The sequence below is a fragment of the Zingiber officinale genome, chromosome 5B (genome assembly GCF_018446385.1).
Source record: "Zingiber officinale cultivar Zhangliang chromosome 5B, Zo_v1.1, whole genome shotgun sequence".
In the NCBI taxonomy this organism is placed as follows: Eukaryota; Viridiplantae; Streptophyta; class Magnoliopsida; order Zingiberales; family Zingiberaceae; genus Zingiber; species Zingiber officinale.
Genome location: NC_055995.1, coordinates 80,515,476 through 80,533,276, shown reverse-complemented (window position 1 = coordinate 80,533,276; position 17,801 = coordinate 80,515,476). Strand labels below are relative to the sequence as shown.

Genomic DNA, 17,801 nt, shown 5'->3' with positions numbered 1-17,801 from the left:
GCTAATATTTTCGGGGTTTTAAATTTATAAAAATTATTATTTTAATTGTTATAAAAAAATTTATGAACCACAAAATATAGAGTGGAAAATATGTTTGGGGGCCGTCATTGCGATCAGGAGATCGATACGAACGCATAGGAACTAGTTTCGTGTCATTCTGAGGTGTCTAGGTCATGCATCCGTATTTTTATTGTTAAATTTTGTAATTTAAGAAAAATAGAGATCTGGGACGAACTCCAAAATTCATCCCAGATCTGGGATGAACTCTGGAGTTTGTCCCAAACTGTAAATATTAGAAAATTGGAAAAAAATCTTTCAACAAATAAAAACTAGACCTATAGAGCTCGGAATGACGCGGAACAAATTTCAATGCATTTGTATCGATCTTATGATCATAATGATGAAACGAAATTATTTTTTTAGCTAATATTTTCTGGTTTTTTAATTTTTGAAAATGATTATTTTAATTGTTGATAAAAAAATTTATGAACCCCAAAATATAGAGTGGAAAAAATGATTGGGGCCATCATTGAGATCAGGAGATCGATACGAACGCATAGGAACTAGTTTCGTGTCATTCTGAGGTGTCTAGGTCATGCATCCATATTTTTATTGTTTAATTTTGTAATTTAAGAAAATTAGAGATCTGGGACGAACTCCAAAATTCGTCCCAGATCTGGGACGAACTCTGTAGTTCGTCCCAAACTGTAAATATTTGAAAATTTTGAAAAAATGTTTAAAAAAACAAAAACTAGACCAATAGAGCTCGGAATGATGCGGAACAAAGTTCTATGCATTCGTATCGATCTTCTGATCATAATGATGACACGAAATAATTTTTTTAGCTAATATTTTCAGGGTTTTTAATTTTTGAAAATGATTATTTTAATTGTTGATAAAAAAATTTATGAACCCCAAAATATAGAGTGGGAAAAATGTTTGGGGTCATCATTGCGATCGGGAGATCGATACGAACGCTTTGGAACTAGTTTCATATCATTCTGAGGTGTCTAGGTCATGCATATGTATTTTTATTGTTTAATTTTGTAATTTAAGAAAATAGAAATTTGGGATGAACTCTAAAATTCGTCCCTGATCTGGGACGAACTATGAAGTTCGTCCCAAACTGTAAATATATGAAAATTCAAAAAAAAAATCTTTTAAAAAATAAAAACTTGACCTATAGAACCCAGAATGACGCGGAACAAATTTCTATGCGCTCGTATTGATCTCATGACCACATTAGTGAACTCGAAAACCCAATATAGTTGGCGATAATTAAAATGAAAATATCAAATTGATAGAACCTATGACTTGGTAAAAATAAGAGTTGTTTTGAATAAGGTAAAGTCATTTTGATATTAGAAAATTACGGATCTATTTTTGTTAAGAGGAAAAAATGTTTGAGGCCACTAATGTGTTCATGAGATCAATACAAGCACATGGAAATTTGTTCCGTGTCATTCCGAGCTCTCTAGGCTAGTTTTTTATTTTCGAAAGAATTTATTTTGAATTTTTAAGAAAATAGAGATCTGGGAAGAACTCCAAAGTTCGTCCCAGATCTGCGACGAACTCTGGAGTTCGTCCCAAACTATAAATATTTGAAAATAAAAAAAAACTTTCAAAAAATAAAACTAGACCTATAGAGCTCAGAATGACGCGGAACAAATTTCTTTGCATTCGTATCGATCTTCTGATCATAATGATGACACAAAATAATTTTTTTAGCTAATATTTATGGGTTTTTAATTTTTAAAATGATTATTTTAATTGTTGATAAAAATATTTATGAACCCCAAAATATAGAGTGGAAAAAATATTTGGGGCCATTATTGCGATCGGGAGATCGATACGAACGTATAGGAACTAGTTTCGTGTCATTCTGAGGTGTCTAGGTCATGCATCTGTATTTTTATTGTTTAATTTTGTAATTTAAGAAAAATAGAAATTTGGGACTAACTCTAAAATTCGTCCCAGATCTGGGACGAACTATGGAGTTCGTCCCAAACTGTAAATATATGAAAATTCAAAAAAAAATCTTTTAAAAAATAAAAACTTGACCTATAGAACTCAGAATGGCGCGGAACAAATTTCTATGCGCTCGTATTGATCTCATGACCTCATTAGTGAACTCGAAAACCCAATATAGTTAGCGATAATTAAATTGAAAATATCAAATTAATAGAACCTATGACTTGGTAATAATAGGAGTTGTTTTGAATAAGGTAAAGTCATTTTGATATTAGAAAATTACTGATCTATTTTTTTTAATTGGAAAAAATGTTTGAGGCCACTAATATGTTCATGAGATCAATACGAGCACATGGAAATTTGTTCCATGTCATTCCGAGCTCTCTAGGATAGTTTTTTATTTTTGAAAGAATTTATTTTGAATTTTTAAGAAAATAGAGATCTGGGACGAACTCTGGAGTTCGTTCCAAACTATAAATATTTGAAAATTAAAAAAAAATCTTTAAAAAAATAAAAACTAGACCTATAGAGCTCAGAATGACGCGGAACAAATTTCTATGCATTCGTATCGATCTTCTGATCATAATGATGAAACGAAATTATTTTTTTACCTAATATTTTCAGGGTTTTAAAATTTTGAAAATGATTATTTTAATTGTTGATAAAAAAATTTATGAAACCCAAAATATTGAGTGGAAAAAATATTTGGGGCCATCATTGCGATCAGGAGATCGATACGAACGCATAGGAACTAGTTTCGTGTCATTCTGAGATGTCTAGGTCATGCATTCGTATTTTTATTGTTTAAGTTTGTAATTTAAGAAAATAGAGATCTAGGACGAACTTCAAAATTCGTCCCAGATCTGGGACAAACTCTGTTGTTCGTCCCAAACTGTAAATATTTGAAAATTCCAAAAAAATCATTCAAAAAACAAATACTAGACCTATAGAGCTCGGAATGACGCGGAACAAATTTCTACGTATTCGTATCAATTTTCTGATCATTATGATGAAACGAAATTATTTTTTTCCTAATATTTTCGGGTTTTTAAATTTTTAAAAATGATTATTTTAATTGTTGATAAAAAAATTTATGAACCCCAAAATATAGAGTGGAAAAAAATGTTTGGGGCCATAATTACGATTAGGAGATCGATACGAACTAGTTTCGTGTCATTCTGAGGTGTCTAGGTCATGTATCCATATTTTTATTGCTTTATTATGTTATTTAAAAAAAATAAAAATTTGGGACAAACTCCAAAGTTAGTCCCAGATTAGGTTTCGGGGACGAAATAAAATTCGTCTCCAAATATGCCCTAATTACATCCAAAAAGCCCCGATTCTTTCCTCTTCCTTCTTTTCACGCGAGCAACCTTTTTCTTCTCTCTTTCACGCGAGCAGCCTTCTTCTTCCTTCTTTTCACGCGCGGCGAGACTGGACGTTGATCTTCGGCCACGATTCCATGATCTCCGGCAGGTAAGCTTCGGGCGCTCATCTCCGGCGTGTATCCTCGCTTCTTTCCCCTCGCACGGCAGTTGCGGCCTCGCCTTGTCGTGCGGCTGACCGCGATCGCCAGCCAGAGTTCCTCCTTGTCGAGGCTACCCTTGCACGCCAGCCGCAAGCCGCCGGATCCGGGCCTTGCTCGGGGCTAGCAGCCACTGGGAGCCGCCGGATCAGGCCCTTGCTGGCCGCTGGTAGCCGCCGGTTGCCGGATCCGGCCCTTCCTGGCCGTTGGCAGTCGCTGGTAGCTGGCGGCTGCCGGATCCGGCCCTTCCTGGCCGTTGGCAGCCGTTGGTAGCCAGCGGCTGCCGGATCCGGCCCTTCCAGACCGTACTGCCCGCTGGCAGCTGCACGTTGCCGGATCTGGACCTTACTGGCCGCTGGCAGCCCCGCGCCATCGGATCTGGACCTTCACATGGCTGCTAGCAGTCGCTGCCCTAGCTGGTTGTTGGCAGCCGCGCCCTAGCAGTCACTGTTGGCCCCTACGGCTGCTGCCAGCAGCCCCATAGTGTAGTAAGGTTATTTGTGGGTGTCAAATAGTATCGTTGCTTGTGTACTCTAATATATGATTGTAAACTTCGTATTATTGTTTATGCAGGTTAATTTGTATTTGACGTGGCTTGGATAGACGCTCATCTTTGTTCTTCGTTGTTAGGTATATGTATCTATATATGTTATTTTAATCATTATAGCATTAGTGTAAGGATGAAATTAATGTGTTTATTATAATATCTGATGTTATTGTTTTCTTTGTTATATATTATTTCATTTGTATGTACACTAAGTACATATTCATCATTAGTTTATTATCATTAGTAATATTGTTTATTTGAAATAGACAAAATGCAGAATGAAAGAAGTTGGATGTATAACAAGAACTTACCTGATCGTCGCGGTTTAACTGATGAATTTATCACTGGCTTGAGACAATTTTTGAATTTTGCATCTAGTCAAGTTGATTATATGGATGGCAATAAGATAAAATGTCCTTGTAAAAATTGTCACAAAGGAAAATTTTTACTCTGCGATAAAGTTGAAGAACATCTTTGTAGATTTGGATTTACTCCGAAGTACTATAATTGGACATCTCATGGTGAACTGTTCATATCTAATGATGATTATGCACGTTGCCGGATCTGGACCGTAACATCTATTGACATACTTTATGGAGTCTTTACATCTACTCAATTGTTAGCCATAGCTAAACTTGTTACTGAAAGCCAAGATAACTAGTTGTTCTTAACATCCACATAGAGACTTCTCATATTACTAGAGCCTCCAATAGCGATCTGTTGAGCTCGAATGAGAACTCTTTCTGTTATTATCTTGCTGTGATTGTGACTAACAACTGCAGTTCTGATAGAATTTGTGATTCATCATGCATCTTGACCGTGATTTATATGAATAGTTTTGTGTTGTTGTGATTTGCACTGTAATCTTCTGTGGTCGAATGTTGTATATCTGTGATTTAGTAAACAATGGGGATCAGGTCATGAGGCCATGTGTATCACAGAAGGTCTTTCAATATGAGATCCTTATAGCAAATACCAAATAGTTGGGACTTAGAAAGTTCGATGATGATGTTTCTTCTTATTAAGATTTTAGGTTCATTTTTCTGCTTGTTGTACTGTTTTGTGGTCCCTCGCTGGACTAGGAATATATCGTGGTAAAATCTCAATTTTGACTATCATTATGAATGATCATTTATTTTTTACCTCATTCGCCTATTGTAAGCTATATTAATCACAAGGAGACTTATGATTGATTTTGATTCTGGTTTTTTAATGAATAATAATACATTTGAATTGTTCATTTTGATAATGCTTTGATCTATGAATTAAAATTTCTGTACAAATTACAAAGGTCCTTAGAAGTTTCATATATCACAGTTTTATCATTAAATATTCAAGATGATGTTTTAGTTGAATTTCTATTACATACATATTTGTTGTAAACCTGAGCAATAATCATGATCTTCAAGCTATGTTTGTCCCAACTATTTGAGTCTGTTACATGGATCTTATTCCAAATAAGCATTGTAGTATATAGTCAAGGCAGTAGTGGTATGGTATAAAGATTTTTTTTTATTATATATAAATGAATAAATAAATAACCAAGATGTAGTTGAGAGCTAAAATCCATTAGATCTTATTTGATCAGAGTTTTCAAGTTTTTTTTTTTCACTATGCTATATCATCATTTGTTCCAGATTCAATGGAGGAATATGAAGTTTGCCTATCTTGTTTTTTTACATCTTAAGCTTCAATGTGGTCATGGTCCAGAAAGTAGATTAACAATTGTAGCTTCCACCTGTAGCCATAATCTTTTCAGTTTGGAGTGTGATTTTTTATGTGAAGTATGTAGATCTTAGTTGGCCATGAGAATTTCCAAGATGAACTTTGATTCCAAATGTTGAAATTCAAACTGAGAGGAAATAAAATGTTACTGAATTAAGGGTTCTGGCTGGAAGTAAATTACACGTCTGACATTGATTCATCACATTGTCTTTTAATAGCAGGACTGCTTTGTAATCATCTGTATGACGTTACACAACAACTGCTTACTTGCTTAAAGCTGCTTATTACTAATGCTGGTTAATGCTTAAATGTCAAAAACTTGAGAACTTAAGAATTATTTCAATTTCTTTTTTTCTGATATGGCCATGCTTTTAGGCCCTGGGCATTGGTAGCTTGCTCACCAAGTAGATAATTTTGTAATGCAAACCAAAGTCATCTGTTCCTTTCTTAGCTACGAACTGAGATTCTAAGTTATTTCTGACTTTGTGCTTTGTCATCTTATATTTTGAATAGATGGGTAAAGCAAAGGGTGGATCAATATTCATACGGTTGGTCTCCGCTGCTGGCACCGGTTTTTTCTACGTGAAGCGAAAGAATCCCCGAAAGATGACAGAAAAGCTCGAGTTCCGCAAGTATGATCCACGAGTGAATCAACACGTTCTCTTTACTGAGGCAAAGATGAAATGATACCCTACTACTAAATTGCAACGTCCACTCTTATTGCATTATTCTCTCCTTTGCTAATCACTTCCACCGATCAGTACTGTTGTGGAATGTTTACTTTGTTCTGCCTAAATCTTGTTTGAGTATTGAGTGTCTCTCATCCTATATGTGTGAATCCATTTAGTAATATTTCTTTTGAAGGATTTGAATTGTTTTGATTGGTTCTCTTTAGATTTTCAAGTAGTTATTAAATTCTTTGATATTAGAAATTCATCATATTCATTTATATCCATGGTAATCAAATTGCACCCTTTATTTATCTTTTCATTTTTTATTAATATATTTTTTGGACAATACTTATGCAAGTGGATCATATGAAACTAACTAATTTCCAAATTAAATATAGCTCCACTTTTCATCATTCTATGATGAATTAGCTGTAAAACATACATTTCAATCGATAACTAGAGGAATTCACAATGGCCAAGCTAAGTAAAGACACCTAACACAGATTAGTAATGGATTGGTCAAATTTCATGTTGATGCTGCTTCATTAAATAAAAAAAATGATAAAAAAGTTATCATCAGTTGTTTTAAATTAATCATAAAAGAAACGTGGAATTTCAAATTAACAACGTGACTGATGCGGACTGACATGGGTCGAACAAGCAATTGATTCTATTAATTATTTTCCAACTTTGAAGTGTACCTCTCACTTACGCAAACTTTATAAACTTGTCTAAGCATAAAAACCCTCCAACCAGGGGCGGATCCAGAGGGGGGGCGGCATCGACGGTCACCCCCCTTGTCGGTAATGGAATCCCTAGTATTATGGGATTCCACCGGTGGAGATAGAGGATACCGCCCCTTGTTCCAAGTAAAAATCGCCCATCCCTATTTTAATTCCTGGATCCGCCACTGCCTCCAACCCATTCTATTTTTTTATTCAAATTATTTGTGATTGTAGTAGCTATTGTAATCTTATTCAACTCAAATTATCAATAACATATTAGAATAATTATTCATAGTTATTATAATACGTGCATGAGTAGCTCCCTGAGGCACAATCCAAAAAAATAATTATCTACAGTGCACATTATATACTGAATTACTAAGAAAATTATATATAATACGTGCATTAGTGGTTTTATTAAAGAGAGATAATTTGAGTATTAAAAATGAGGTGAGATGCTTGTTTTTTTTTTTTCGGATAATTAATGAAAAAAATACTCTTTGATGTTTTTTTAAAAAATGTCTTTTTTATTTTAATCCAATTTATTTGGACTGAAATGTCAAAGAAGAATAAAAAAGGGGGAGAATATTATAAAGATATATTTTTATCCTGATTTAGAAAGGGTATTTTAAGGTGGGAAAATTTAATTACTCAAAAGTAAGGGGCCAATAGAAGAAAAGAGATTCCAGAGAGATGGATAAAGCTTCGGGCGCCACCGCCTTTTGGTTTTTAAAGCCCTTCTTCCTTCTTCCTTGCTCTTTCCCTGCGGCGGAGGAGGATAAAGAAAGAGAGAATTTTTAACTGCGCCGTACGCCTCGACACCATCGGAGTCGATCAAGGGTGCGGGATCGTGATGTCGTCTCCGAGCAAGCGCCGCGAGATGGACCTCATGAAACTGTAGATCTCTACTTTGACCTAAAAATCTCATTTCCCCCCCTTTTTTTTGTATCGATCCGCCCCCTTGTTGCGTATGCAGGATGATGGGCGACTATAAGGTGGAGATGCCGAATGACAAGATGCAAGTGCTCTTCGTGAACTTTCATGGTCCCAAAGAGAGTACGTCTTCTCCCATTGATAAGTTTTCGGATCTTCTCTGCTTTCTTGTTCCATGATGTTGTTTGTACAGAGGATTGAAGTCTTCGTGATGACCCCTTTCAGGCATTTAGTGTTCATTTAGCTAATGTTCTTATTTGTTTAGACAAATTGATTTTAAGATTTTTGACATCGATCATGAGTTGCGAGTAAATAAGTTCTGAATTTTGTGATTTCTATCAAGATAAGATGGTTTTCTGTTTGAACTTTTGATAAGGCAGGCCTTTATCAAGGAGGCGTGTGGAGAGTAAGGGTGGAACTACCAGATGCTTATCCTTACAAGTCTCCCTCAATTGGCTTTGTAAATAAGATGTATCATCCTAACGTCGATGAGATGTAAATCCTTAATTCAGGACTCCTTTTTGCCGATGGATTTCTGTTGCATTAAACACTTCATTTGTTGATCCAATATCTCAGGTCTGGTTCGATTTGTTTGGCTGTTATCAATCAAACTTGGAGTCCCATGTTTGGTATTGTGCTTGACTTATCTTGTTTGTTGTTGCAATGAAATACTCCACTTATCTTGTTGCTTCTTTCTCAGATCTTGTCAATGTATTCGAAGTGTTTCTTCCGCAACTCCTTCTATATCCGAATCCTTCAGATCCATTGAATGGGGAGGCTGCTGCGCTAATGTTGCATGATCAATCAGCTTATGAACAAAAAGTGAAAGGTAATTTTATTCTTCACCTGTAAGACTCTCAAGTTCAAGTTCTTGTTTGGAGATTTGACTTTCATCTGAATTTTCAATGATTCTATAGCACATGAACAATTAACAATGTGAATTTGATTCTTTGTATCCTTGAAGATTATGCATCATTATGAGATTACTTGAGCTCCCTAAATTATTGTAGAAATTTTTTGCTTACCACTGATTAGTCACTTATTGTCCTGTTTTCCTTCGTTGTCAGAATACTGCCGGCTATTCGCAAAGCCCGAGGACGTCGGTAATTCTCCAGAAGACGAATCAAGCGACGAAGAAATGATTGAAAATGAATATGATTCTAGTGATGAACAAATGTTAGGAAAACCCGACCCTTGATAATAGGGTTCACTGTTCCCTGCACATTGTTGCAGGGCGAAAAGAAATCAGAACATTTCATATGCCACATTGTAAATAAAAATACTCAACAATGAAATTATATATATATGGGGATTCTTTGAAATGACTTCTGATCAGAACCATGCAAATTAGGCCAAAAATCGAGATGAATTGGGAAATAGTGACTCTTATAAGGTGAGTGTTCCTCAAGTATGGAGCAAATTTGTGCTTTGTCATGGTGTCAGGTAACTAACAATTAGGAATAGAAATGACTTTCTGGTGGGAAATCAGAATGTTTGAGAAATTGTTTCAATCTCTTGTTGTCTTTCTTTGTTGGTATAGCATACCTTAATATTGAGTTTATGATAAATTTTAGCGAAGCCATTGAATTCGATAGTATAAATAGAGAATCGTGAATTTTTAAATTTTTAATGTTGAAAGAAGAGAAGGATATAATAAAAAATATGATATATATTTTTGGAGTTATGAAAGTTGTGAATGAACAGGAACTTTAGGGTTGACCTCCTCCTTTCCTTTCTATCATTCCACCATGCCTCCAATCCTAAAATAAATCTTAGGGCATCTCTAATGAAGGTTTGTGAGAGATTTCTAAAATTAACAAGGTTGAAAAAAAATTGAACCATTGTAGAGATGAGTTTGAGATTTATAGTTTAAGAGCAATATTGAAAATTCAAACATATTTTTTTGTATCAAAATTGATGTAATATGCATAGAGCTATGCAACTAATTATCATTGAGGATATTTCAATGAGTTTTTAAAAGCTCATTTAGAGCTTTAATGATTGAAGATGTCTTATACATGTTGATCCCCAAATCCATGTTTCATTCATCACGATCGAGAAAACCTAATTCTCACCTATCGCATCTGAATATCAACACCATAAATCTCATTGCCTACCTTTAAACCCTACCACGATTCGGAATTATTAGTTCGATGATTTTTGTAAGTCGATCCTTAACCTTAATAGTCCAAGATGATTACAATTCACAATTCGTCACGATTTAAGATTATTATATTAAAAAAATTAAAATTATAAATTCATAGAATCGTTTATCATCATAAAAAAAAGGCAGCCCGGTACACGAAGCTCCCGCCATGCGGGGTCCCGGTGAAGGATCCATTGTACACAGCCTTACCCTGCTTTTTGCAAGAGACTGTTTCCAAGATTCGAACCCGTCACCTTTTGGTCACATGGTAACAACTTTACCAATGCGCAAAGACTCCCCTTCTTAAAAATAATCATATACCAAGAAAACTATTAATTAATTATTAAAAATTAACTAACACATAAAATTATTTATTATCCAACGATTATAAATTAACTAACAAATTGAATAATCATCTCCTTTACTCTTCTTTTAATTATTAAAAATAACAATATAATAAAAGAAAACTACTAATTAGTTATTAAACAATAAACTTGTTAGGTGCTACTTGGAATTCTATTCTGTTTCCCTATTCAAAAATTTGTACAAGAATAAAACTTTTCCTAGCAGCCCATGTACTCTACAGAAGTTAAACTTGGATCGCAAATAAAACTTAACAATTTTAATCCAAGTTGTTCTTCAAAAGTTAAACTTGGATTGGAAACGGAACTTAACATTTTTACTCCAAGTTCAACCCATGTATTCTTCATAAGTTAAAGCATATTACAGAAGTTGATTAAATATATATTTCAAAAATTGACTTCCAGGTTAAACATGGCGAGACACTTGGCCTTCTTGGGTATAAGATCATCCATCACTTCCTAGACAAAGTCTTTCAAAGAAATTGAATATTTAAAGTTCTTACAGTAACCTTAGGTTTAACTATATAGACCACAATAGAAACACATAATCGAAACACAAAATCGATAGTCTTTTGTGTTGGTATTTCAGGATCCATACAAAGAACACAAACTAATTATGCAGCGGAAACAAATAATTAGTTATACATTTTGATTCGGTGGTGGGGGGGCCCGCCTGACAGGAGGTCAAAGTGGCCAACACCCGATAGACGTCCGACCGGGCGAATTACCTTCTTGATTAGCAGGATGAATAGCCGACCCGACATCTCGACAGCTCGTCCTGACGCTGAGTTTCTGACGCTCATAAATTTGTTATGCCTTTATTATAAATTTTTTAAAAAATCAAAATTTGGGACGAACTTTGGAGTTTGTCCCAAAGTTTAAATATTTAAAATTTCATAATAAAATCATTCAAATATTAAAAACTAGACCTATAGAGCTTGGAATGACGTGGAACAAATTTCTATGCATTCATATCGATCTTCTGATCATAATGATGACATGAAATAATTTTTTTAGCTAATATTTTGAGGCTTTTAAATTTTTGGAAATGAAAATTTTAATTGATGATAAAAAAAATTAAAAACCTCCAAATATTGAGTGAAAAAAATGTTTGGGCCCATCATTACGATCAGGAGATCGATACGAACGCATAGGAACTAGTTTCGTGTCATTCTGAGGTGTTTAGGTCATGCATCCGCATTTTTATGTCTTTATTCTGTAATTTTAAAAAAAGTCCAAATTTGGGACGAACTCGAAAGTTCGTCCTAGATCTGTGACGAACTTTGGAGCTCGTCCCAAAGTTTAAATATTTAAAATTTCATAATAAAATCATTCAAAAATTAAAAACTAGACCTATAGAGCTCGGAATGACGCGGAACAAATTTCTATGCATTCGTATCGATCTTATGATCATAATGATGACACGAAATAATTTTTTTAGTTAATATTTTAAGGCTTTTAAATTTTGAAAATGATTATTTTAATTGTTGATAAAAAAATTTATGAAACCCAAAATATTGAGTGGAAAAAATGTTTGGGGCCATCATTGCGATCAGGAGATCGATACGAACGCATAAGAACTAGTTTCGTGCCATTCTGGGGTGTCTAGGTCATGCATCCGTATTTTTATTGTTTAATTTTGTAATTTAAGAAAATAGAGATCTGGGACGAACTCCAAAATTCGTCCCAAATCTGGGACGAACTCTGTAGTTCGTCCCAAACTGTAAATATTTGAAAATTCCAAAAAAATCTTTCAAAAAACAAAAACTAGACCTATAGAGCTTAGAATGACTCGGAACAAATTTCTATGCATTTGTATCAATCTTCTGATCATTATGATGAAACGAAATTATTTTTTTACCTAATATTTTCGGGTTTTTAAAATTTTGAAAATGATTATTTTAATTGTTGATAAAAAATTTTATGAACCCCAAAATATAGAGTGGAAAAAATGTTTGGGGCCATAATTGCGATCAGGAGATCGATACGAACGCATAGGAACTAATTTCGTGTCATTCTGAGGTGTCTAGGTCATGCATCCGTATTTTTATTGTTTAATTTTGTAATTTAAGAAAAATAGAGATCTGGGATGAACTCCAAAATTCGTACCAGATCTGGGACAAACTCTGGAGTTCGTCCCAAACTGTAAATATTTGAAAATTTCAAAAAAAATCTTTCAAAAAATAAAAACTAGACCTCTAGTGCTCGCAATGACGCGGAACAAATTTCTATGCATTCGTATCGATCTTATGATCATAATGATGACACGAAATTATTTTTTTAGGTAATATTTTCAGGTTTTTAAATTTGTAAAAATTATTATTTTAATTGTTGATAAAAAAATTATGAACCCCAAAATATAGAGTGGAAAAAATGTTTGGGGCCATCATTGCGATCGGAAGATCGATACGAACGCATAGGAACTAGTTTCGTGTCATTCTGATGTGCCTAGGTCATGCATCCGTATTTTTATTGTTTAATTTTGTAATTTAAGAAAAATAGAGATATGGGACGAACTCCAAAATTCGTCCCTGATCTTGGATGAACTCTGGAGTTCGTCCCAAACTATAAATATTAGAAAATTGGAAAAAAAAATCTTTCTAAAAATAAAAACTAGACCTATAGATCTCGGAATGATGCGGAACAAATTTCTATGCATTCGTATCGATCTTATGATCATAATGATGAAATGAAATAATTTTTTTAGCTAATATTTTTGGGTATTTAAATTTTAAAAATGATTAATTTAATTGTTGATTAAAAAATTTATGAACCCCAAAATAAAGAGTGGAAAAAATGTTTGGTGTCATCATTGAGATCGATACAAACGTATAGGAACTAGTTTCGTGTCATTCTGAGGTGTCTAGGTCATGCATCCGTATTTTTATTGTTTAATTTTGTAATTTAAGAAAATTAGAGATCTGGGACGAACCCCAAAATTCGTCCCAGATCGGGGACGAACTCTGTAGTTCGTCCCAAACTGTAAATATTAGAAAATTGGAAAAAAAATCTTTCTAAAAATAAAAACTTGACATGTAGATCTCGGAATGACGCAGAACAAATTTCTATGCATTCGTATCAATCTTATGATCATAATGATGACACAAATTTATTTTTTTAGCTAATATTTTCAGGTTTTTAAATTTATAAAAATTATTATTTTAATTGTTATAAAAAAATTTATGAACCCCAAAATATAGAGTGGAAAAAATGTTTGGGGCCGTCATTGCGATCAGGAGATCGATACGAACACATAGGAATTAGTTTCGTGTCATTCTGAGGTGTCTAGGTCATGCATCCGTATTTTTATTGTTAAATTTTATAATTTAAGAAAAATAGAGATCTGGGACGAACTCTGGAGTTCGTCCCAAACTGTAAATATTAGAAAATTGGAAAAAAATCTTTCAACAAATAAAAACTAGACCTATAGAGCTCGGAATGACGCAGAACAAATTTCTATGCATTCGTATCGATCTTATGATCATAATGATGAAACGAAATTATTTTTTTAGCTAATATTTTCAGGTTTTTTAATTTTTGAAAATGATTATTTTAATTGTTGATAAAAAAATTTATGAACCCCAAAATATAGAGTGGAAAAAATGTTTGGGGCCATCATTGAGATCAGGAGATCGATACGAACGCATAGGAACTAGTTTCGTGTCATTCTGAGGTGTCTAGGTCATGCATCCATATTTTTATTGTTTAATTTTGTAATTTAAGAAAATTAGAGATCTGGGACGAACTCCAAAATTCGTCCTAGATAAATGTTTTAAAAAATAAAAACTAGACCTATAGAGCTCGGAATGATGCGGAACAAATTTCTATGCATTCGTATCGATCTTCTGATCATAATGATGACACGAAATAATTTTTTTAGCTAATATTTTCGGGTTTTTTAATTTTTGAAAATGATTATTTTAATTGTTGATAAAAAAATTTATGAACCCCAAAATATAGAGTGGGAAAAATGTTTGGGGTCATCATTGCGATCGGGAGATCGATACGAACTAGTTTCGTGTCATTCTGAGGTGTCTAGGTCATGCATCTGAATTTTTATTGTTAATTTTGTAATTTAAGAAAAATAAAAATTTGGGACGAACTCTAAAATTCGTCCTAGATCTGGGACGAACTATGGAGTTCGTCCCAAACTGTAAATTTATGAAAATTCAAAAAAAAAAAATCTTTTAAAAAATAAAAACTTGACTTATAGAACTCAGAATGACGCGAAACAAATTTTTATGCGCTCGTATTGATCTCATGACCACATTAGTAAACTCAAAAACCCAATATAGTTAGCGATAATTAAATTGAAAATATCAAATTTATAGAACCTATGACTTGGTAAAAATAAGAGTTGTTTTGAATAAGGTAAAGTCATTTTGATATTAGAAAATTACGGATCTATTTTTGTTAAGAGGAAAAAATGTTTGAGGCCACTAATGTGTTCATGAGATCAATACAAGCACATGGAAATTTGTTCCATGTCATTCAGACCTCTTTAGGCTAGTTTTTTTATTTTTGGAAGAATATATTTTGAATTTTAAGAAAATAGAGATCTGGGACGAACTCCAAAGTTCGTCCGAAACTATAAATATTTGGAAATTAAAAAAAAATCTATCAAAAAATAAAAACTAGACCTATAGAACTCAGAATGACGCGGAACAAATTTCTATGCATGCGTATCGATCTTATGATCTTAATGATGACACAAAATTATTTTTTTAGCTAATATTTTCGGGTTTTTAAATTTGTAAAAATAATTATTTTAATTGTTGATAAAAAAATTGATGAACCCCAAAATATAGAGTGGAAAAAATGTTTGGGGCCATCATTGCGATCAGGAGATCGATACGAACGAATAGGAACTAGTTTCATGTCATTTTGAGGTGTCTAGGTCATGCATCCGTATTTTTATTGTTTAATATTGTAATATAAGAAAAATAGAGATATGGGACGAACTCCAAAATTCGTCCCAGATCTGGGCCGAACTCTGTAGTTCATCCCAAACTGTAAATATTAGAAAATTGGAAAAAAAATCTTTCTAAAAATAAAAACTAGACCTATAGTGCTCGGAATGACGCGGAACAAATTTCTATGCATTCGTATCGATCTTCTGATCATAATGATGACACGAAATAATTTTTTTAGATAATATTTTCTGGTTTTTTAATTTTTGAAAATGATTATTTTAATTGTTGATAAAAAATTGATGAACCGCAAAATATAGAGTGGAAAAAATGTTTGGGGCCATCATTGCGATCAGGTGATCGATACGAACGAATAGGAACTAGTTTCATGTCATTCTGAGGTGTCTAGGTTATGCATCCATATTTTTATTGTTTAATATTGTAATTTAAGAATAATAGAGATATGGGACGAACTCCAAAATTCGTCCTAGATCTGGGCCGAACTCTGTAGTTCGTCCCAAACTGTAAATATTAGAAAATTGGAAAAAAAAATCTTTCTAAAAATAATAACTAGACCTATAGAGCTCGGAATGACGCGGAACAAATTTCTATGCATTCGTATCGATCTTCTGATCATAATGATGACACGGAATAATTTTTTTAGATAATATTTTCTGGTTTTTTAATTTTTGAAAATGATTATTTTAATTGTTGATAAAAAAATTTATTAACCTCAAAATATAGAGTGGAAAAAATGTTTGGGGTCATCATTGCGATCAGGAGATCGATACGAACGCATAGGAACTAGTTTCGTGTCATTCTGAGATGTCTAGGTCATGCATCTGTATTTTTATTGTTTAATTTTGTAATTTAAGAAAAATAGAAATTTGGGATGAACTCTAAAATTTGTCCCAGATCTGGGACGAACTATGGAGTTCGTCCCAAACTGTAATTATATGAAAATTCAAAAAAAATCTTTTAAAAAATAAAAATTTGACCTATAGAACTCAGAATGACGCGGAACAAATTTTTATGCGCTCGTGTTGATCTCATGACCACATTAGTGAACTCGAAAACCCAATATAGTTAGCGATAATTAAATTGAAAATATCAAATTGATAGAACCTATGACTTGGTAAAAATAAGAGTTGTTTTGAATAAGGTAAAGTCATTTTGATATTAGAAACTTACGGATCTATTTTTGTTAAGAGGAAAAAATGTTTGAGGCCACTAATGTGTTCATGAGATCAATATGAGTACATGGAAATTTGTTCCATGTCATTCCGAGCTCTCTAGGCTAGTTTTTTATTTTCGAAAGAATTTATTTTGAATTTTTAAGAAAATAGAGATCTGGGACGAACTCGGAGTTTGTTCCAAACTATAAATATTTGAAAATTAAAAAAAATCTTTAAAAAAATAAAAACTAGACCTATAGAGCTCAGAATGACGCGGAACAAATTTCTATGCATTCGTATCGATCTTCTGATCATAATGACGAAACGAAATTATTTTTTTAGCTAATATTTTTGGGTTTTTAATTTTTTGAAAATGATTATTTTAATTGTTGATAAAAAAATTTATTAAACCCAAAATATTGAGTGGAAAAAATGTTTGGAACCATCATTGCAATCAGGAGATCGATACGAGCGCATAGGAACTAGTTTCGTGTCATTCTGAGGTGTCTAGGTCATGCATCCATATTTTTATTGTTTAATTTTGTAATTTAAGAAAATAGAGATATGGGACGAACTCCAAAATTCGTCCCAGATCTGGGACGAACTCTATAGTTCGTCCCAAACTGTTAATATTTGAAAATTCCAAAAAATCTTTCAAAAAACAAAAACTAGACCTATATTGCTCGGAATGACGCGAAACAAATTCTATGCATTCGTATCGATCTTCTGATCATTATGATGAAACGAAATTATTTTTTACCTAATATTTTCGGGTTTTAAATTTTCGAAAATGATTATTTTAATTGTTGATAAAAAAATTTATGAACCCCAAAATATAGAGTGGAAATAATGTTTGGGGCCATAATTGTGATCAGGAGATCGATATGAACGCATAGGAACTAGTTTCGTGTCATTCTGAGGTGTCTAAGTCATGTATCCGTATTTTTATCGCTTTATTCTGTAATTTAAAAAAAATTAAAAATTTGGGACAAACTCCAAAGTTCGTCCCAGATTAAATTTGCCCTAATTACATTCAAAAAGCCCCGATTCTTTCCTCTTCCTTCTTTTCACACGCCAGCCGCAAGCCGCCGGATCCGGGCCTTGCTTGGCG

General features: G+C 33.3%; 1 protein-coding gene across 1 annotated transcript; it reads left to right on the top strand.

Annotated features, from left to right (window-relative positions):
• The first annotated feature begins 7,907 nt into the window (after positions 1-7,907).
• LOC121984665 (ubiquitin-conjugating enzyme E2-23 kDa-like) lies at positions 7,908-9,419 on the top strand. The gene is made up of 6 exons (XM_042537733.1): positions 7,908-8,061; positions 8,141-8,220; positions 8,478-8,592; positions 8,674-8,726; positions 8,798-8,926; positions 9,165-9,419. Exons 1-6 carry the CDS (start codon positions 8,018-8,020, stop codon positions 9,293-9,295), a joined length of 552 nt encoding a protein of 183 aa, XP_042393667.1. The 5' UTR covers positions 7,908-8,017; the 3' UTR covers positions 9,296-9,419.
• Positions 9,420-17,801: the final 8,382 nt, after the last annotated feature.